Source organism: Nematostella vectensis, chromosome 3, assembly GCF_932526225.1.
Source record: "Nematostella vectensis chromosome 3, jaNemVect1.1, whole genome shotgun sequence".
NCBI classification, from domain to species: Eukaryota; Metazoa; Cnidaria; class Anthozoa; order Actiniaria; family Edwardsiidae; genus Nematostella; species Nematostella vectensis.
Genome location: NC_064036.1, coordinates 14827640 through 14850731, shown reverse-complemented (window position 1 = coordinate 14850731; position 23092 = coordinate 14827640). Strand labels below are relative to the sequence as shown.

At 43.3% G+C, this 23092-nt stretch overlaps 1 protein-coding gene across 3 annotated transcripts; it reads right to left on the bottom strand.

Moving 5' to 3' along the window:
* Nucleotides 1-911: 911 nt before the first annotated feature.
* LOC5522302 (kinesin-like protein KIF27) lies at nucleotides 912-21812 on the bottom strand. 3 transcript variants are annotated; one of them, XM_032367717.2, is made up of 29 exons: nucleotides 21665-21812; nucleotides 21217-21354; nucleotides 20338-20424; nucleotides 19221-19328; nucleotides 18533-18668; nucleotides 17628-17708; nucleotides 17193-17339; nucleotides 16582-16659; nucleotides 16192-16361; nucleotides 15520-15669; nucleotides 15200-15280; nucleotides 15016-15119; nucleotides 14483-14705; nucleotides 13911-14106; nucleotides 13303-13433; nucleotides 12736-12881; nucleotides 11935-12022; nucleotides 8902-9053; nucleotides 8381-8645; nucleotides 7813-8108; nucleotides 7284-7488; nucleotides 6836-6908; nucleotides 6456-6588; nucleotides 5921-6100; nucleotides 4250-4504; nucleotides 3811-3994; nucleotides 3568-3644; nucleotides 1403-1530; nucleotides 912-1229 (listed from the first exon to the last, which is right to left on the bottom strand). In XM_032367717.2, exons 1-29 carry the CDS (start codon nucleotides 21695-21697, stop codon nucleotides 1195-1197), a joined length of 4080 nt encoding a protein of 1359 aa, XP_032223608.1. In that variant the 5' UTR covers nucleotides 21698-21812; the 3' UTR covers nucleotides 912-1194. The 3 variants fall into 3 exon arrangements, with proteins under 3 accessions (XP_032223608.1, XP_048581385.1, XP_032223609.1); XM_048725428.1 differs by having other exon boundaries at nucleotides 21217-21338; nucleotides 21665-21680; XM_032367718.2 differs by lacking the exon at nucleotides 17628-17708.
* Nucleotides 21813-23092: the final 1280 nt, after the last annotated feature.

Below are 23092 nucleotides of genomic sequence, written 5' to 3'. Positions count from 1 at the left end.
GTTTAAAAACGTACGCATATCCCTAAATCACTCGCTCGTCTCGCTTCCCTGCTAGCAGAGGCCTCTTTCCTCTGTATTTCGCTGGGCTGGCGTTAGCGAGGAAAAGAGACCTCTGCCATGACCTCTGTTTTCGTTGCGCATGCGTGAGCGTTAATAAGCGACCGACGTTCCAAAACCCGTACCATCGCGCGAAAGCTGTCAATATGCTAATATGCTTTGCATGGGTTTAGTCGGAAATCATGAATCAAACTCCGGTTAGTTCTCCTCTTCGAAAAAAGAAAAGAACTGTTCAATTTCAATCACCTAAAACGTCACTAAAAAGATTGAACAGCAAACGCAGCAAAGACGAGTTTTGTCTTGTTTGTGGGATTAATTTCAAGACATCTGGGCAGGCGAGTTTCTTCAATGTAAATATCGCACAGTTCGACTCGGAGAAAATGTTACAAAACTTTTTGGTAAACTTAGATCAGCTATTTCCAGAAGAATATGCAAAAGCTGTAAACGGAAGATTGACTCGTTAGTCAAAAGAGAGAAAATTCTGAATGAAGATAAGGCATTGAATGGCTTCGTCGCGTGATATTTCTACGGAGGACGCCGTTTCGAATGCGGGCTTATTATCCCGCAGCGGATATACGTTTCATGCATGCGCTAGTCATTGTGGGCTCAAATAGTGGCCAGTAATTAATGAACGGCGCATGCGCTCTGGATCTCGTCCACGATCGTGGACGGCGGTTTGATCAAACGAACTTGCGACCCATGGCAGAGGTAATTTTTCCTCGCGAACTCCAGCCCAGCGAAATACAGAGAAAAGAGGCCTCTGCTAGCAGGGAATCGTCTCGCTCGCTCAAAGGAACAAGGACCGCACCTATCTCCTCAGGTCCAGCCCCCGTGAAGTAACGGTCATGTATTTCGGATACGAAAGATTGTTTATTTCAAGCGTGGTCCATTTTGTTCATCTCATGTTTTAATTTACGCGGCAATACGGTCAGCACTCGCCCCATGCCCCTATGTGAAGCGCACGTCCAACCAGAGTAGGGAGCATCTCAAAGACTATTTCTACTGGTACGACTACATGCTCCGGCACACCCAGTTCAAATACTTTGACATCCTTCTAAGTCTTTTAAGTGGGAACAAATGACAGGGTTATCGATAGAGACTAAGGTGGAATTGTGGGAAAACCACGAGGTTTGTTTTTCATGCCCATGGGTTATTCCCTTGCTCGATTGAGTCTGGAATAAAAATAAGAAGAATGAACAGTATCAGTAATTGGCATTGATCAAATAGCAAGAATTTCTGCAATAACGATTCACACTAATACCAAGCAGTCATCAAACAAACCAACCAACCAACCCAAATAAGCCAATTTATTTTCAAAGGGAAGTAGAATCCTGTAAAACCTCACCTTGTATAATCGACTCTTCCTCAGGCTCTTCGGTGACGCTCTGCGAAACGCGACCGTCGTTATTCGACGCCACCACCGAGGACTGGGCACCAACAGTGAGAGGTTTTCGTTGTTGGATTTCTTGAGCGCTATAAATAACAATTGATCTGTTATCAAATATGAGGCTACCTTTATTTCATTTTAGAAAATATCACTTTTTTTTTATAAAAGTAATTATTTGTAAATTATAATCACAAGACTTAAAATGACGAATAAACAATGACCACTTCTAGTTCCCGAAAAACCAAATAAAGATTTCATTTATAAATATCTAATAATCATTCTACTATCCACAAGTTGTAGAAGCATCGCCTTGGATCGCCGTCCAGGCGCTTCAAAGAGCTTTAATGCAAAAACATACTGTAGCATGATCAATATTTACTCCTTTGGCCGTTAACACATTGACCCCTCAACCGGCCTGTACCGGCTTTGGGAAGTACCCACAACCCAAAAAATTCATAAATGCAAAATAAACACAACAAGATGAAGATACTCAGGCATCAGTCTAAGGGATAAATGGTCTTGCAGATATGCATCCAACCAAGGTGTTGGCATCTACTCTTAAGCCAAATAATAGCACAGGTTCTTTAACAAATCTCAAATCGAACAAGGAGAGAAAAGCAGAATCACCCCTCTCAATAAAACGCTCAAAATACCACACAAGGGAGAGAGATCAGCAAACACAGCTCAATACACAAATAGATACCTTTATTCTGATCCTCCAGGTACATTTCCATGGCCTCAAAACACAATGTCCACTCCTTGAAGGATTGTACAACCACGAAGATGTCTTTACGTATTGCAAAGCATTCCTGGAGATCCAGGGGAAAATTCACGAGGGGAGGGCCAGTCAACACTCCTCTCCCCAAAGTCAGATGGTTTTTTAAAAGTCTTTCCACCCCGAAGCCAAACAAATCAATTCCAGCTCATACAGACCCAGAATAGCAGTGTAAACAATTTTGGAATCAATTTGGTTTCAGAAAAGACAGCATTTAGGAGAGCTGTGGTGATTCATTAGAAAATTATTTTCTCATCCAGGCAAAGCCAAACAAGAAAAAATCATCATAAATCCACCTTTGCTTGCAAATATCCATAAGCAAAGCACTCAATTATGCCCCAAAAAGACTTCATGATGTCCTGAGACACTCTCCTAATATGCTCATAGCTGTATTTTTGATGAAAAATACAAGCAACCATCAACTTGTGCTCGCTTCAGCACAACGACGAGGGATTAAAAGTGGGGACCGCAAAGCACTGTTGGAAAGCTTGGATACCGCTGAATAGGTGCAGCTGTGTTTGACTTTGACGGGCTGTATAAAACTCAGAATAGGGGGGGGGGGGAGTATCTGTTTTCTGTTTTTTGTAAATTCAGCTCAGCCAGGAGTCAATGGGTTAAGATTATTTATCGTTGTTTCGGAGTGATAATCTTTGGAGACGCAGCGTGGCGAGCCCAATTTTTTTTTCTCCTTTTTTGCTAATAAGAAATTTTAGTAAAAGAAGAATAAAAAACGAGTTATGGTTTCCTGTCGCCAAAAATTTCACTAAAATACTACTTCCGTGCCTTCCTCCTTCCCCCCTATTTCAACCAGGAAAATATTTCGACGTATTTAAGTTTAATTGCTTCACTTTTAAAAGATCTTGGCACACCAATGGTGCCACCGCGATCTTGAACACTACAAGTTGCCCCTTCACCGTCGTTTTAAACTTTTTGGTTCTCTACGCGCTCGCCAAGAACCCCAAGCTACGGAGAAACAGTAACTCCAGACTCGGCTGTCTGCCATTGATGTAATCCCTTTTAAGGTTTACAGTCCAACCACTAGATAGCGCTAGCGAGTTTTAGCGATACTGGCACGGCAGACCTCCGTGTGGCTTGAAGCTGGTTTAGACAGCACGATTTAGTTGTATGCGACATGTCCGCAACACTTCTACAACTCGAGCCGTAGAGTGTGAATCAACCTACGACTCCGCTACAACGCCCAACTACGAAAATCGTAGTGTGTAATTCATGGCTAAGACGTTTCGTAGACAGGTCGCATACGACTAAATTGTGCTGTCTAAATAAGCCTTTAGAAGATACGGCGCCCTACTTTGCCGCGTATTGCGTTCGTTTAGCATTTGTTTCTCACCTGAGCTGCCTCAGACCCTTGCGCGACATCCTGACAGGAGTGGAGGGCTGGGAACTACTCTTCCCTAGGAGGGAGTCCTTGAAGAAGACGGGAGATGACAAAAAGTGAGGGGGAAGGCAAACTGTATCTACTGATAGCTGCATGTGATTGACACATTATCACTTTTGCTATTTAGCAAAAAGGCAAGTAAATATTCAACTTCACCTCTGGCTTTGCTTGGGCTAGCCACTAAGGTCTCTTTACCTTTATCTGTTTTGCGTTGTGGTGATCGGAGGTCTCCACAATTGCACTGGCACCTGCGATCCCGCTCTCAGCGCTCTCCACCATTCCAGTCATGCGCTCTCGCAGTTTCTTTTTCAGGTCTCGACAGGTTTTCTTGTAGTAGTACAAGTCCTTTTCCAGCTGCTGCATACGGAGACCCGTATCACTGAGACAAAGATAACAATGACTGTTTATGTGTTCTCTTAGTGAGACAAGAATAGAGACTCAAACCGAGAACAGCACAGCCATAATAGACACATTTAAGTTTGATACTCCATGACATACATGACTTATATTAGCGCTATTGTTTGCTTTTTACTTTTCTTTTTGGACACAACGGACCACCATCAGGCCAGTTTCATTGGCGTTATAGCTTCCATTGAAGAACTCCACGTCATCCGCGCATGCGCATTCCGCTTACCCAGTACTGATGGCCGGGTCACCCCCGCCGGCGTTCTCAGCATCTTTTAGTTTGCTGATGAGAAACTGGATTCGTTTCTCGCCCTCTTTTTGCTGCTCAATCATCTTGCGGTCCGCCTGAAGCTTGGATTGGTTTAAGCTTCTCCCCAGTTCCCCGATGATCCGCTCCTGCTCGTCTAGCCTCACTTCCAGGTCGGCGCATTGAAGTCGCAACTTCCGGTCCTCCTCGCGTAGCTGGACGACTTTTTCGAAGTACCTGACATACAGAGGAATTATAATGCTTTCTTCAACCTCAAAACGTAATTACTCTGTGCATGATCGAAGCACGTTTCCCTAAGTACTTGTGTTCAGACTGGTGCAAAACATGTTATATTTACCCTAAACATAAAAAGTCTACAATACCCTGGGAGGGGATGTGGGTTGTACACAACTCGTTGCCTTATAAGTAAGTCCAGTCGAGTCACAGGCCCGGGAGGGATTGTCGGGTGTGCACAAAGACATCCTTATCAGTAATCCAACAGCCTAGTCCTACAGTCTTTAAGTCACAAGCCTGTGGGAGGGGGTGTCGGGTGTCTCAAGCCCATGGGAGCGGGTGTGGGATGGCTCAAGCCCATGGGAGGGGTTGTGGGGTGTCTCAAGCCCATGGGAGGGGATGTGGGATGTCTCAAGCCCATGTGAGGGGGTGTGGGGTGTCTAAAACCCATTGGAGGGGGTGAGGGGTGTCTCAAGCCCATGGGAGGGGGTATGGGATGTCTCAAGCCCATGGGAGGGGGTGTGGGTTGTCTCAAGTTCATGGGAGGGGGTGTGGGTTGTCTCAAGCCCATTGGAGGGGGTGTGGTGTGTCTAAAACCCATTGGAGGGGGTGTGGGTTGTCTCAAGCCCATGGGAGGGGGTGTGTGGTGTCTCAAGCCCATGGGAGGGGGTGTGGGTTGTCTCAAGCCCATATGAGGGGGTGTGGTGTGTCTAAAACCCATGGGAGGGGGTATGGGATGTCTCAAGCCCATGGGAGGGGGTGTGGGTTGTCTCAAGCCCATGGGAGGGGGTGTGGGTTGTCTCAAGCCCATTGGAGGGGGTGTGGGTTGTCTCAAGCCCATGGGAGGGGGTGTGGGTTGTCTCAAGCCCATGGGAGGGGGTGTGGGTTGTCTCAAGCCCATGGGAGGGGGTGTGGGTTGTCTCAAGCCCATGGGAGGGGGTATGGGATGTCTCAAGCCCATGGGAGGGGGTGTGGGTTGTCTCAAGCCCATGGGAGGGGGTGTGGGTTGTCTCAAGCCCATGGGAGGGGGTGTGGGTTGTCTCAAGCCCATGGGAGGGGGTGTGGGTTGTCTCAAGCCCATTGGAGGGGGTGTGGGTTGTCTCAAGCCCATGGGAGGGGGTGTGGGTTGTCTCAAGCCCATGGGAGGGGGTGTGGGTTGTCTCAAGCCCATGGGAGGGGGTGTGGGGTGTCTCAAGCCCATGAGAGGGGGTGTGGGGTGTCTCAAGCCCATGAGAGGGGGTGTGGGGTGTGTATGAAAATCATGTTACCTTGTAAGTAATCCAGCTACCTGGTCCTACAGCCTTTGAGTCACAAGCCTGTGGAAGGGCGTGTGTAAAAAGACCATGGGAGGGGGTGTGGGGTGTCTCTAAACATTGTGAGCGGTTGTGGGGTGTCACGTGTGTATAAAGACCAAGTTACCTTGAGAGTAATCCAGCAGCCTGGTCCTGAGATAAGCCTTTGAGTCTGTCCACAAGACCCAGGGAGGGTGTGTCAGGTGTGACGTCATCCTCTATCTCTCGCTGCTGAGTGTGGATCTGCTCGTCCGTGTATTCAATGGCTGCTTCTAGGACTTCTATTCCCTCGTCTAGCTCAATCAACCTTTCATCGAAAAGGTGCACACAACAAAAATGAGACATCATCGAATCGAATATTACTTGACACTACGCGTTTTTACCAAAATCAAACTTTCCGACGGATATTTGCGGGTTTTTTTTATAAGGGCAATATATTTTAAAAATAGAACAATTCTTAATTTCATAATCCATGCCTTCGTTTCTCATTGTGATCGAGGTAAGGTATCACGTGAACTGCCAATTATTTGTAGTTGTTTCACGTTGCCTTTGTTCCTCACTGGATCGAAGTTTCACGTTAACAGCCCACTATCTTCACGCGTTACCTTTGTTTCTCATTGGATCGAGAAGGTACCACGTGAACAGCCCCAAACTTGTTTTACCTTCGTTCCTCATTGGGATCGAGGAGGGTACCCTGCTGTAGCTTCTGCTCCAGGATCTCCCGCTGTTTGCTGAGCTCAACTCTAGTCCGAGCTAGTGAGTGAAGTTCCTCCTTAGCGTTGTTACTATGGCTACCTACAATAACAAGTAAACAATTCTATTACTAGGGAACTTCATGACGGCGCATTTGTTGTATTTCTCCGCGCACTAATAAAAAAATGTGGTAGCTAAATTGTTGTGTGCGCGCCGTCGTAGACTCTCCGCCGTCATGAATTTTAAGGTACATAGTACCACAGCAAGGCTACCTAGAAACACAAGTACACACTTTTGCTCTTAATCCCATTAAAAGTGAATAATAAGGACCGCGTGCTACTGTACTCACGTTTCATTTCATCCCCTTTCTCTTTGATCTGACTTTCTACTTCGTTCACTTGCACAGAAAGGCGGATGATGTCCTATGTAAGAGACAAAAATGTGATTGAGTGAGAAAAACGACTTGTAGTTGTTGGAACATGATATACAAAAAGTCTAGAATGGGCAACGACGAAGGTTTTTCGTGGGTTACTGTTTACCCAACAACCCGACATAATATGAGAGAAAACAGCCTGGAGAACACACATTAATATCATGGGATGCATATTGAGAGAATCCACTTCGCATATTGGGAAAAACGGCATTTTCGCACTTCCAAGACTTTTGGCAGTTTTTTTTACAGTGTGTTTTGCTACGCATTGCTTCTCAATGATAGTCACAAATAATAGTGGGAAATACCCACAGTTCCTTGCGCGCCTATGAAGCCGCAAGCGGGACTGGGTTCGGGTCACGTGTACCTTGCTGAGGACTTGACTTGAGCGCAGCTTCTTGATCTCCAGTCCGCTCTTCTCCGCCACCATCGCCTCCCTCTGCTGTACGATCTGCTCGCGTTTCTTCAGTTCTTCCTCCAGGGTCTCGATTGCTTGCTTGCGCTTTAGGATCTTCTCCACCTCCGAGTCCAGCCACAAGCGCTGCTTCTCAAGTTTTGCCTGTTCTTCAGACCTGCACAACAGGACCAAAATTAATAAAAACAGGAAAGTATGATATCAAACATACCGCTAAACAATTAGAACACTCAAAGGAGAGGTTTCCCACAGATATAATCAAGAAGACTGACTGTTTACTCAATTAAGGTAGACATAGGTTGAGCTGTATGCTCTAGCTAGTTCTGATGAGACTGATTGACAATTTAGCGTTACCAATTAACCAATATTGCTTTACAATAATCAGGACTCGCGAGGGGTGGGGATTCTTAACAGGTAGGCTATTCTAAATTCTTACATAGTGACATAAAATGACAGAAAAAATATAAGCGGAGGAACTTACGCAGTGCTGTCGTCTGACCCCTGTTTCCCCACAGTTCGCAGTTTCCGCTGCACGTTAGCCACCTCTTCTGTCTTCCTCTTCAACACCTTCTGCTGCTGTGACGTCTGTTGTTCCAATTCCTTAACTCGCTGTAGCTGTTTCTGCATATCTCTTTCAAGGCGCGCTTTCCGATCACTCTCCTCCCGCAGTCTCTTGGTCAGCTGGTCTTGCTGTGCGCGCATGCGCTCCATCTGTGTCATGAGATCCTGGACTTTCTTCTCGCGTTCGTCATGCATAGCGCTTACTTTCTCACTATCCTAAAAAGATATACACCAAAGAGGGTAAATAAATCTTCTCCGAAACTATCACAAGACAGCATTGATCTGCGTATGTATGAACTCATGCAATTATTCTTAATATTTCTAAATTCCATTCTTAATATTCTTAAATTTATTCTCAACATTTCTTAATTTTTCTTAGAAGAGAAGGAAGAAGAAGATGATGACGATAACAGGGTTTTACAACAATTATTATTATCATTATAATGATAAGGATAGCTTCTGTCAGACTCATTTATCATGCCAGGTACCTTCTGTTTTCGCCTGAGAGTGGCTATCTTAGCCTCCATGACTTGCATCTTGCGTTTGTACTCGCTTTCCAGTTTTTGCTTCTCGTTGAGTTCGTTATTTGCCCGACTCTCGTACGTCTCCAGTGTTCGCTTCGTCTCCTCCAAATCGCTCTTCGCCTTCTCAACCTCCTGACGCATGCTTTTTGTCTTCTCTGTGTAACGCTTTTTCATCTCCTTTGCTTCCTTGTCACTTTTAACAAGTTCTTTGATGAACTCTTCTTTCAATCTGTAGGACACGCCAATGCTTAAAGACACTGTGCCCGATTCTTAGACACTGCTGTTTTAGTTTCATTTTAAATATTGAAATATCTTTTCATTTTGGAAAATATTGATCATCCATAGATTATTTTAAGCTTGAGCAAGACAACGAAGCCGTTTTGATTAAGGTAAATCAAATTTCAAAGTAATTCAATAAAAGTGGGGGGAGCTACACGGCTATATTATCCAAAGTTGTGTTCTATTGTCCTTCTTGCGATACTCACTTGATGTTTATGGTGAGATCTCTTAACTTCTGCTGCGCTTCGTGGAGGCCTAGCTCGGCTTCTTTCATCTCTTTTCCCATGAGCTTCGTGCTGCAGCGCAGATTTGATAACAATGCCTCCTGGTCTTCATGGGAGCTGGGTACGCCTTCGGTCTGGTAAATAACAAAAACATAAACAACAAATGATGTTTCAAGCAAAAAAAAAAATGGTATAATGATTGCTGAGATAAGCGTGACTAATGATGATCTACCTCCATGATATAATCTACCTCCATTATGATCTACCACCAGATGATTCACCTCCAAGATATGATCTACCTTCATGATATGATCTACCTCCATGATATGATCTACCTCCAAGATATGATTTACCTCAATGATATGATTTACCTCCATGATATAATCAAACAAAAAAACATGCTCAAAATGGCACAAAGATTGCTGAGAAAGCATGACTAAAGATGAATAAGCAAGAAAAAAAACATGCCAAAAAATTGTTGAGTGCATTTTTCGATCTGTTTAGTAAGTATGCAAGAAACATCAGTAGCAGCGAAAGGCTAGATCCTCCCCTCAACATACTATCTTACTGACATGAACATCACAAGCCAACAAGACCAGCGAGGCAAAAAAATGTTTGAGTGCACATAACAGCAAAACAGAATCCCACTTAGTTATGAAGTTTGAGCCAATCAAACCTGTGATTCTTGAATACCAATCGGCTTTCATTTTTAAAACTTTGTATTAGTGGCCACTGTAGCGCGCGTGGCACGGTCAACTTTGTATTGGTGGCCACGGTAGCGCGCGTCACATGGTCAACTTTGTATTGGTGCCCACGGAAGCGTGCGTCACATGGTCAACTTTGTACTGGTGCCCACGGTAGCGCGCGTGGCACGGTCAACTTTGTATTGGTGCCCACGGTAGCGCGCGTCACATGTTTAACTTTATTGGTGTCCACGGTAGCGCGCGTCGCATCGTCAACTTTGTATTGGTGCCCACGGTAGCGCGCGTGGCACGGTCAACTTTGTATTGGTGCCCACGGTAGCGCGCGTCACATGGTCAACTTTGTATTGGTACACACGGTAGCGCGCGTCGAATGCTCAACTTTATTGGTGGCCACGGTAGCGCGCGTCACATCGTCAACTTTGTACTGGTGCCCACGGTAGCGCGCGTGGCACGGTCAACTTTGTATTGGTGCCCACGGTAGCGCGCGTCACATGTTCAACTTTATTGGTGCCCACGGTAGCGCGCGTCGCATCGTCAACTTTGTATTGGTGCCCACGGTCGCGTGCGTCACATGGTCAACTTTGTATTGGTGCCCACGGTAGCGCGCGTCACATGGTCAACTTTGTATTGGTGCCCACGGTAGCTTGCGTCACATGGTCAACTTTGTATTGGTGCCCACAATAGCGCGCGTCACATGGTCAACTTTGTATTGGTGCCCACAATAGCGCGCGTCACATGGTCAACTTTGTATTGGTGCCCACAATAGCGCGCGTCACATGGTCATCTTTGTATTGGTGCCCACAATAGCGCGCGTCACATGGTCATCTTTGTATTGGTGCCCACGGTAGCGCGCGTCACATGGTCATCTTTGTATTGGTGCCCACGGTAGCGCGCGTCACATGGTCAACTTTGTATTGGTACACACGGTAGCGTGCGTCGAATGCTCAACTTTATTGGTGGCCATGGTAGCGCACGTCGCATCGTCAACTTTATATTGGTGCCCACGGTAGCGCGCGTCGCATAGTCAACTTTGTATTGGTGGCCACGGTAGCGCGCGTCACATCGTCAACTTTGTACTGGTGCCCACGGTAGCGCGCGTGGCACGGTCAACTTTGTATTGGTGCCCACGGTAGCGCGCGTCAGATGTTCAACTTTATTGGTGCCCACGGTAGCGCGCGTCGCATCGTCAACTTTGTATTGGTGCCCACGGTCGCGTGCGTCACATGGTCAACTTTGTATTGGTGCCCACGGTAGCGCGCGTCACATGGTCAACTTTGTATTGGTGCCCACGGTAGCTTGCGTCACATGGTCAACTTTGTATTGGTGCCCACAATAGCGCGCGTCACATGGTCATCTTTGTATTGGTGCCCACGGTAGCGCGCGTCACATGGTCATCTTTGTATTGGTACACACGGTAGCGTGCGTCACATGGTCATCTTTGTATTGGTGCCCACGGTAGCGCGCGTCACATGGTCAACTTTGTATTGGTGCCCACGGTAGCGCGCGTCACATGGTCATCTTTGTATTGGTGCCCACAATAGCGCGCGTCACATGGTCATCTTTGTATTGGTGCCCACGGTAGCGCGCGTCACATGGTCATCTTTGTATTGGTGCCCACGGTAGCGCGCGTCACATGGTCAACTTTGTATTGGTACACACGGTAGCGTGTGTCGAATGCTCAACTTTATTGGTGGCCATGGTAGCGCACGTCGCATCGTAAACTTTATATTGGTGCCCACGGTAGCGCGCGTCGCATAGTCAACTTTGTATTGGTGGCCACAATAGCGCGCGTCACATGGTCATCTTTGTATTGGTGTCCACGGTAGCGCGCGTCACATGGTCATCTTTGTATTGGTGCCCACGGTAGCGCGCGTCACATGGTCAACTTTGTATTGGTACACACGGTAGCGTGCGTCGAATGCTCAACTTTATTGGTGGCCATGGTAGCGCACGTCGCATCGTCAACTTTATATTGGTGCCCACGGTAGCGCGCGTCGCATAGTCAACTTTGTATTGGTGGCCACAATAGCGCGCGTCACATGGTCATCTTTGTATTGGTGCCCACGGTAGCGCGCGTCAGATGGTCATCTTTGTATTGGTGCCCACGGTAGCGCGCGTCACATGGTCAACTTTGTATTGGTACACACGGTAGCGTGCGTCGAATGCTCAACTTTATTGGTGGCCACGGTAGCGCACGTCGCATCGTCAACTTTATATTGGTGCCCACGGTAGCGCGCGTCGCATAGTCAACTTTGTATTGGTGGCCACTGTAGCGCGTGTGCTATGATACAACGCCACATGTCTTTCTTACCTTAACCACCCCACCCCCACAAGCTCGCAAACCATCTACTAGTCCTGGTGTTCTGTTGGTTTTCACTTTCCACGTTTTGCCAAGCGCCCTGTAAAGCCAACACAACATCATCACACATTTGTTAATGAAGACTTTTTTAACGGCCCGAAACGGTTTCTAAACGGGGGTTTCGGAGCTGACTTGGGTGACACTGTTGTTATGGGTTGATTTGAATATTGAAATAGATCATTTTGGAACATACTATTATATGTAGACCATTTTTCCTGCTTTAGCAATCGAACTGAGTCATCCTCATTGGAGTATGAATTGAAATTATGGTAATTCAAGTAAATTAAGTTCGTTATATTGAAATGATTTTTGAAAGAGGGAGAGATAGGGGGAGGGAGAGGAATGATATACACGCAAGAGGAGGAAGGGGTGGGGCAAAAGGGTCAGAGAGATATGGATTGTAAAGGAGATGCAGGGGATGGGGTGTAGAGTTGGGAAAAGGGAATGGCAAAGATAAGGCAGGAAGCGAGAGAGTAAATGAGATACGAGGCATAGAGAGATACGGAATGGAAACAGGTAGTGGTGGGATCAATAAAGCGAGAATCAAACGGAATGGGGAGAGGGACGCGGTCTGTGAACTAAATGTAAATGACTAGCATCGACTGTCTAGTATTACATGTGACTGGAAAAAAATCCCAAGTCTACCTGCCCATGGCTTGAGCCCGGGTCTGCTGGCTTAAAAAGCGAAGCCTTTGAGACTGAGCTACCACGGCTCTTCTGCAGGAGGTGTAGTGTCAAGAGAGGCGTGGTTACCTTGAGCCCGCATGTTCAGGCCTGTGCTCATCCTCGCTGTCACTCGTGTCTGAAAGAGTACACAACACCTCGTCCTGCTCTTCCAACCTGCTGACCAGCAGTTGACTGCGAGCGCGGAACCCCTGCAGCATCCTATCGGTGTTGAACTTGTGATGTTAAAACAAAAGGTCAGTGAGAAACATGTCGCGCATCGGTGTTGAACTTGTGATGTTAAAACAAAAGGTCAGTGAGAAACAAGTCGCGCAAAACAATGAGTCTGTATTCACTATAGATTCTTGCCACGTTCACGGCCACATGAGTTATAGCAGCTTTTACACTAGAAACAACAGTAGTCAGATAGTGATGCTGATTTTCACTTTTGAAAAGTGCTGTGAACAAGAGACGCTTCAAGTTTGGTATGCAATTGAAGTTATCCCATAATATTATATAAATTTTATTCTGTTGGAATATGCTCGACCTACGGCATAAAATGGCTATCTATATTTAAAGGATTGAAAGTCTTTTCTATTGACGAATACCAAAATTAAATTTCCTTAATGTTGTTTGATTCAATATCTAAATACTAACCGTTGAAGGGCTGCTGTGCAAGTTTCGCCCCTCGGTACTAGGGTCAGCGGTATTGTCGACAGGCGCTGTCTGCGCCCTCGTACGAGTTTCAGGAATCAACGGTAGTTTATTGCGGGAAACGGACACACCATCTAAAAACCAAGAACAAGACAATTAACTTATGTGAAATTTGCAAGTAAATAGCTTTAGACATACAACGGCAAGTGCTTTCTCATAGGCATAAGTAGTAAAATAGGCACCGAATTACCACTATTTGATGGGTACAACTGTAAGCGCTTATGGTGGGCAACAGCGTGTGCCCCAAGACGATGCAAACATTGAACTAATGGATGGATAGTAGAAAACTGGCGTGGATGGGTGGGGAGGTTTTAGTCGCACATGCTTTTTATTGGGGTCTACTTGATGTGCAAGATGTTTTTTTCCTATTTGAGACAGTGCATGTTAAATTTTTTAAATTATTTTCTAGTTCAAATTTCTTGTAAATAATCATTATTGCTTAATATTTGAAAATCCCCCCAAAAAGTCCCGAAAAAGCGTCCATTGCAATTGCAATATTCCATAGTATTAAAGCATGCATACTTTTTCCACACAAAAATGAACTGACGTACCATGTCTCTGGTTAAGCTGCAACTGCTGTTGGAAGAGTTGGTCTTCCTGTTTTCTGACTCGTTCCAGGCTCTGCTTTAGTTGCTCCTTGAGGCAATTGTTTTGTTCCTCAAGTGTTCGGATGCGATCATTGAGATTGTTGATTTCTTTGGCCTTCTCTGCAAAGATTTCCTCGTCACTTGCCAGGTCAGACTTCAACTAAAAGACGAAAACGTTCTCTACTCTTACTACTAAGTGCGAATGGATATGATGCAAAGATTGGAACACGTATAACGATTTCAGACTAGGGTCACATCTTTATTCTCAGATGCAAAGTGTCTAGCGTTGGAATGGGTGGAAATTTTTATAAAAACTGGCTGCTACCACCATAAATAAATATATCGTCCGACACGACGCCTCGAAACCTTTTCGAAACGATTCGTCGCTTTTCGACACAATCGGTTGTTCAACATACATCGTTCTATGCTCGACAGGATTCTTCCGCTGTTCGACACAAATCGTCTAATGTTCGTCCAAAGGTCGTCAATATTAAGATACAGATTGTCTCGTTTTTAAAACACGATTTGCCCCTTACTTTTTGGTTGTTCTTCTTTAGCTCCACGATAACATCCAGCTGCTGTTGTCTACCACTAGTCGGTGTCCAGATCGGACGACTTCGGATCTGCTCGATGCGTTTCGTCCAGTGCTCGTATTCACTCGTCTGGTGGTTCGACATAGCACCGGCTTTGTGCAGGGAGGCGAGAAGCACAGATGCTTCCATCAGGAGTTCGGAGTAGTGTTCGCTAACAGAACGACATCTTGAAGGGAAACAGTATCTAATCTAATTGGTATAACTAGAAAAATTACAGACAAGCTGTAGAAAAACTAGATGGTCTGCGTAGGCGTGATGTAGACAAGGTATAAATCAACACAAGGTTGAAAAGGTATGATAAACGCCTTCTGTGAAACAGAGCATAAAACGAAGGGCTTACGCTCGAAACGTCAGCGCAACTACTCTGTTTCAAAGAGGCGTTCAACATACCATTTCAACCTGGTGCTGATTTATACAGTATCTAATTTAAGAATTGTCTGTCTCAATAAGTTTCGCCGGCCGTGCATCGCCATTACCTGTTCAGTTCTTCCTCAAGTTCCTTGACATGCTCGCTGGTGTCGGTTGTCGCAGCTGATCCGATAGACGACACTCTACGACGCTGAAGCTCCTCACGTAACGCCTGCACGGAGCCACAAACAAGGAGTCACACAATGAAGTTTATGTCACGCAAAAACCATGTACCAACTTAAAACATTTTACCATTATTTGGTTCTGCATTTCGGCAAGTTTAGTGTTTTGTGGATCTCTGTTGATTACCGGCTTGTTCCGTATGTTTCGCGCCTGAAATAGTTAGATTTTATTAATTGAGCATGTACGTTACTAAGCCGCTTTCGGTTCGTCTTCAAATATTTTACCATTTCTTTCTTAGTCAGAGAAAACGGCTTGTTTTACTCACACACCCTCGATTTAAATTCGCATATTAGTAACCAGCAAAACAAGTACAATCGATATAAAATACGGCTCCGTAATGACATTTTTAATCAAGCTTTTTTTTGACGCCATGGAAGCTGCAGACTTACTCTTGTTGCAAACTTTAACGTGTTGAGGTTTTCAGCAAAGTCGGCAGCGGCTGGGCTTAGACATGTTATCATGGTTGTGCGAGCATTCCCTCCAAGGGAATCCTTGAGCAAGCGTGTGACTTTACTCTCTCTATAAGGTACATGCAGAATCTGTCAAGAGAAAAGAGAAGTGATATTGGTAGAATAAAGAAATGACTACCAAGGTCGAGTCAGGCGATTTCAGGCGCGTAGGGGTGGGGGCAGGGCAGTTAATTAATAGACATAATAGATATCAGAGCAATAAGCAATAACACAATCGCTAATGTTGAGCGCTAGGTAGGGTTTCATACCTCTTCTTAAGGGGTTATGCCATGAGTTTTCCATGGGCCACAATTACTAAACAAACTGCCATTAGACGAGAGACGGAAGCTAGCCTGAACAAGCGCATGGAAATCTCCATTAAAAAGTTAGTGGACCAAGACCCACTGGTTCGAATTAATCAGTGGTCTACTCCTATTAAGACACTGCCATCAGAGAGAAAAAAAATTATCAGTGTGGCTGCTTTGGTTACTTCGACACTAGTTTCAACACTAAGCGTGACCCACAGGAAACGTTGACTACTGTGCGTAAACTAGATGCGCAACAGATCACATAGCCCGTTTAACCACCTAAACTACAGTAATCAGTCGCTACCTTTTTGCGTGCATCTGCAAGTGCACTGATGACGTTTCCCAAGGCCAGCAGACCCGTGTTTATCTGCACAGACTCTTTAAACCTGTCTCCGACATTCCCCGTCCTGTCTACCCTCTCGGACCCGGCAAGGTCCACAAAGTGGAACTTGGAGTACTTGTAATCCATGTAGTCTGAGAATGACATGCCAAAAATATGAAATGGTGTAGTACGGAACTTAAAAATTACGTATTCGTATGAAAATGTTGTTTAGGTTTTATTCGCAACGTAGAAATATCTCGGAAAATATCATTATTCATAGATTATTCTATGCCCAAACAATGAAATGTAGCCGTTTTTAACTCGTGAATGATTGCAAATCAAACCTTTTACATTGTGCGATCCTCTACATACCGACGTCTGACTCCTGGCTTTGTTTTCTGACATTCTCTTGGGATGTGATCTGCTCTGGATCTTCAAAAGGCTTTTGACCTGAAAATATCAGAAACTGCGATTGACTATCACCTGATATTTTGAAACTATTTTTTAATAAGGAGGCTCGCTACAATTATCGATATTGACCTGTTTTGAACACATTTTCATGATACATTTTTCCTATAATTCCAACCTTTCCAGTATATTAATATTTAACATATTGGCCTCAACACGAATGCCTAAAAGGGTTAAGGTGTCTGCAACGAGGTCAGAAGACATTTCTTTAATTCCACCCTTGGGCCTCATTTATCCATGCACTTTTTCAAAAATGGACGCGCAGAGAACAAGGTATGATTGCAAAAAAGATTATTTGAATTTCAGGATAAAACTAAAAATATCACCTTTAGGTATTTCAACAAACTCGCAAAGCTTATCAAAAAAATCCTTGTATATAAATAAATTATAAACATTGGGGTGTGAATTGGAAGTGAGTTTCTGTGTTGTATTGACATTGCATATCTTATGAAGAAGGTGGATAGCAAATTACCCTGGATAATGTATAGCCAATTTCAGGTATTGAGTTTACACACCTATATACATAGTGAATATTGCGTGAGATCTGCTAGATTGCTCATTCATATTGGTGGCCCCAGTGTGTCGTGCAGCAGAACCTGTGTCCAGACAGCTCATCACCTCATCCAGTGACTGGACCGGCTGCTCCATGGCACCTACAACAACTATAGACAAATGTACTGGGAATAAACAGGCTGCTCCATGGCACCTACAACAACTACAGACAAATGTATCACGAATGAATGGATTGCCCCTTGGCACCTACAAACAAACATCTTATAAATGGACGGACTGTCCCAAAAAAACTACAGACACCTAAAAAGAAACTACAGACAAATGTACTGTAAATAAACAGGCTGCTACATGGTACCTAAAACAACTTCAGACAACATGAATATACTGCATGGACTACCCCATGGCACCTACTGTACAGCAATTACCGACAAACATACCATAAACTGATAGACTGCCCCAAGGCACTACTGCAGACAAGCATACTTTAATGGACCAAGTGCTACATTCACCCACAACAACTACAAACAAACATACTGTACTGTTAAATGGACTGAATGCTCTATGACAGCCACAACTGTATACGCTGCAATAACACTGTGAATGCCGGCAAATGCTTTTGATAATAAAACAGTCTTCTAGAAAGCAGACAACCTAGATCCTGTATACATAGTTTGGCCAAGCAAGAGGCCTGGAACTCTATCATCCAGAGTAGATAAACTTAAAGTTAACTTGAAGCTCCACACTGTATAATCTTAAAGGATCCCTGAAATCTCAAGTTTTTGGGCTGTTTTTTTTTTCACAGTACAGTAACATACTGTACTGTTTAATAGAATGAATGCTCTATGACACCAACAGCAGTATACGCTGCAATAACACTGTGAATGCCGGCAAATGCTTTTGATAATAAAACAGTCTTCCAGAAAGCAGACAACCTAGATCCTGTATACGTAGTTTGGCCAAACAAGAGGCCTGGAATTCTATCATCCAGAATAGATAAACTTATAGTCAATTTGAAGATCCACACTGTATAATTTTAAAGGATTCCTGAAATCTCAGGTTTTTGGGCTGTTTTTTTTTCACAGTACAGTAACATACTGTACTGTTTAATAGAATGAATGCTCTATGACACCAACAGCAGTATACGCTGCAATAACACTGTGAATGCCGGCAAATGCTTCTGATAATAAAACAGTCTTCCAGAAAGCAGACAACCTAGATCCTGTATACATAGTTTCGCCAAGCAAGAGGCCTGGAATTCTATCATTCAGAATAGATAAACTTAGGATAAGGATTCCTGAAATCTCAAGTTTTAGAGCTGTGTTTTTCGTCTTTTGTAACGTACCTGTATTGCCCTTATCATCCTCTCTGATGTGTATATCTTTACTGGATGTATCCAGATCTAGTAGATCCCGCAACTCCTCCAAATATATCTCAATGTATGACACATGTACCTCAAATACTATCTTCTGCTTGCTCTCCTGCAGTAAAAAAAACAATTTGTAACTTGAGTCTTGGTACCTTTAATTCAGAAAAAAAATATAGAGACAGACGGCTTGTTTTTTGAAGTTGTTTTTTTGCTGGGTGAGTATAATGTAATATTGAGTTCACATGTCAAGACAATGATAACATAATGTAATCTTGTCTTTGCATTAAGTCATAATTAATCCTCATATTTTTTTCTAAGATATGAAGCTCAATTTATTATATTACAGTAATTAGTTGAGCAGCACCCTCTTATTAAAGTATTTACCTTCAAGTTAGCTGCCACTATACAAAGTCTAAAATTATTTGCTTCCCACTCTGTATTCTAGATACCTATTTAAAGTGGTCAACTTCTGATAGTGGCCACTTGTCTTGATAAGGGGTCCTGAGGGTGGCAGCTAGATATATGTTTTAGACCATAGGATCCATATGGGATTCTTCAAGTTGGCTTCAGATTTGCAGATTATTCACAAAAATATGTACTGTTTTATGTAAAAAAAAAAGACCTAAACACTCTTATGGTAGAAAAGCATACTTCTCATACATACCTCAAAAGCTTGAAAGATCTGTTTGACCGCTCTCGGAATGATGCCATACTGGTCATCCATCAGCCCGCCTGTGTCCAGTCCCCCAATGGTATAGGTCTTTCCTGAACCCTACCATGGACACAAAAGGGGTCAGTTGACAAGGATTCAAGCGACACCAAGCAGTTCCTTAGCTCACTGGGTAATTTGGTATTTTTGTGATTCATATACAACCGAAAAATGAACCTAAATCCCACAAAGCCGTTACGACATATACTGAAAATAACTAGGGAGAAAGAGATTCACATTCTCGAGCTTGCTCATAGAACCTTTGTTTTTTTAGCAATTGTCAGGAAGACAAATGGACAGTAACTGATTGGCCCAGCAAAATAAATGCTGTTGGTTTATTACATGTTTTCATAACCTCTAACATTTCTGACAATAAATCAAGACATCAAGTGACAGTTTTTTTCTACCTAAAAAGCTTCCCGAGCTTACTATGGCCTACCTATGATTAGGGGGGGTGAATAGGTTGGCAGATCGGCGGATTCGACCCCGAAATGCTCGCGGATTTTTAATTTTGACTGCTTTGACAGTCGAATATCAGATTTTAAATGAATTTCAATCGATGCTATTGTTTATCTGTCAAACCATGCGGATCTAAAAATATCTGTGGACCCACGGATTTGCCCCAAAAATGTAGCGGATAGGCGGATTTACACACCCCTATTCACCCCCTCCCCCTCAATTAGCTTTCAGGGGAGGGGCAGGAGTAAGAAAGAATGTACAGGCTCATATACAGTAGCTAGGCTTTGAAATTAATTATGTTTAGCCATAATGTAGAAAAGGTCTAGGAATGGCTGATTCTTCATGAAAGGAAAGAATCATGTTTTTCATAGTCAAGGAGATTGCCCATACATTACCTGGGAGTGTTAACAGAAACTTTTCATTATTCCTTATATGTGAGCCTTCATAAAAAATTCAATTTTTTCAGTGTCCCTTTGGTGAAAAGGTTCATGTAAAATAGAGCTGTCCGGTAACAAAAGTGTGTATTTAACCAGCATTTTATTTTGGGTGCATTTGTTTGCACTTTGTCTTTTTTATGGAGAACCTCGAACCTCTAAAATAATCATAAACTTACTGTCTGTCCATATGCAAACACAGTGGCGTTGTACCCCTCAAGACAACTCTTGACTAGTGGCTCAATACAGCTCTCGTAGACTTCCACCTTTCAGACAACAGGAAAAAATTAACATGACCAAAATAATTGCCCATTTCTCTGCTTGTACAGTAACACCTGAAATTACATGTATTGCAACATTCGACTGCGGTAACCTTAGTAGAAAACCGCGGTCACATCTCTTAAGTTGGACACTCTAACCTCATAAAAAATGTATGGTAATTAGCCGCAGTTTGCCCGTTTCTCCGCTTGTACATATTTACAAAAAAATTTTTGGATATATTATGAAATTTATCAAAATGGAAGCAGAGAATAGCAGAGAAACAAGTCAACCACTACTTGTTCTTTGGGTTTGCCTCACTGGTAGCATTATTATAGATAGGTACTATAAGTCTAGTTTGTGTGTAGCTGTGTGATAACACTACTACGTTATGCATGTTTGGTAAAGCACAGCCTACGAAATTGCTGGACAAGAAATATTGCTTATGTACATGTGCACCCTCGGTGATTAGCGAAGCGAAGCTTCTATGTACAAAGACTTTATGTAAGTCTGTACGCATGACACAAGAAAGTGTTTTATTGGATTGCTTTTACATATTAACATTTTTTTTATTCTTTTTAATACAAGTATTAGGAGAACTGATTCTGGAATGGGAAGTTGTTCAAGAAAGAAAATGGATTTATCCTGGAATAAGCACAATTTGTTATGGTATGATACTATATAAACGGATGCAGACAAATATGTGAGTATAGATGAGCTTATTCTTAGGAGAAACAGATTCCGGTATAACGTTTACAGCCCCTTAGATTGCTGATATTCAAATAACATCCTACATGTACCTGCGATGCATCTGGTTGGAAAACATAATCAAACGTGAATCCCCTGTCCTTTCCTAAGATCAGTTGAGGTTTATTCGCCACAAACTCCACACACTGAGGGACTTGATGGACTTTCTCCTGGCCTACAAGAGGACGAACCTAAATCCCAGAACAGAACTTAGATCTGAAGTTAATACTTACAGTACTTAGTTAATAAGGATTGTTCATTTCAATGCAAAAAGGTCTTTTAATGTTTGTTTCCACGAGCAATATGAGGTAAAAGGCATCTCAGTACAGTAAAAATTTTCAGCTCTATGTGATAATCAATGTATATGGTTTCTTTCATGGATATAAAAGAAGGTTGTGATAAAAAGAGACGATATATTAATTTACGAGTTGAGATTCAAACTTGTTGTTTTATTGGCTAAACAAACAGCTGTTTGCCTTAATCACCTTGCCTTAAACTTACCCTGACAGCGACACGAACAGGCACTTCTGACATATTTAAAACGCTTTTCCAGTCATTATCGAAGAAAAGTAGTGTGTATTTTCAAAATGTCCAAGAACGATAAGAGCTTGAACCATGTTTTGGCGTCCATGACAGCCGTTAAGCGGTATTTCAGGTAAGCGGCAATACAACAACACAGGTATACCACATTTGCGTGCATAGCAAAAGCAAAAATGCTAATGTGTCTTTCCTTGCAATAGCGAAATTCGTGTGCTAGGAGTTCCAAAAAGAGAGGGCCGAAGCAAGAGTTTCAAGAAAGTGGAGGATTGCCGGGAAGGGGGGGGAGGGCAATAAAGGTACTATACTTTTTATAAAAATTGTCGTTTTTGCCAAACGGAAATGGCTAGAGGTTCTCCTCCCTCTTATAAAGTTAATACACGAGTCACGTCACATCTCTAGCACTGAAAATGTATTTTTCAGGACAATATTATAAGATCAATATGATATATAGCGGAGCCCCTGCGGAGCCTCATAGTCACAGAAAAGTGGTATAGCTATACGATAAAGTTCCCGTGGTCACGATTGGATGCCTGTGTTCCGTATGTCCTTTCTCATCGCGTCTCTGATTGGTCGGAAATTGAATGGCGCGAAAGTGGGAACGCACGCGCACCGCGCACACTGGAAAATAATTCAATTCCTTCAGCCGTTGTTGGCGTCGTTTGCGGCTACAAAGCCAAATCTTATAAATATTATAAAAGACTGGGAGAATACACAAATACAAACGTGGAAAACGGAGTGATTTTGCGAAAAGGGATGTAAACTTGAAAGCCGAAAGCATTCAAGAAACCCTGGCATCTGATAACTTACAGAACTACGAATTAAAATTTTTGTTTTCAAATGCTGAAGGGCAAACCGAAAGACTTTAGAAAAACTTGTCGCTGAAGTAGCATAGATTTATAAATATGGACTCGCCTAATCTGGCGTGGAGAAGTGTTTTTCAGGTAAAAACAAATGTTTTTTATCGGCGGAAAACTTTTGTTCGTTCTGTTCGCTGCTCTTAGCCATCATGCAATTTGGTATTTTCCCTGCAAGCAATGTAAAAATTTTGAAATAAATCAGAGTTGTGGTAGTTTAGCAATATGTATAAATAACTGCTCTTGCATATCTGACTGTCAATGGCTGTACTTTATAGATACGAACAGAAAGTGATATGTTGGGCTCTAGTATATTGAACTAGCGTGATATTATAAAGAAAACAACAGCAGGCCTTTTTATTGTCACTTAAAATTAAACAGGTCATATCCACCTTGCCCAATGTCATCGGGATGGGCACTATAAACTAGCCACTTTCGCTGTTCGCGCAAAAAAACACTGCACGACGGGCGATAAGATAAAAAGCAAGGGGTCCACGAAAAACTGTTGACTTCCGTGCAAACATTCACGCGACAA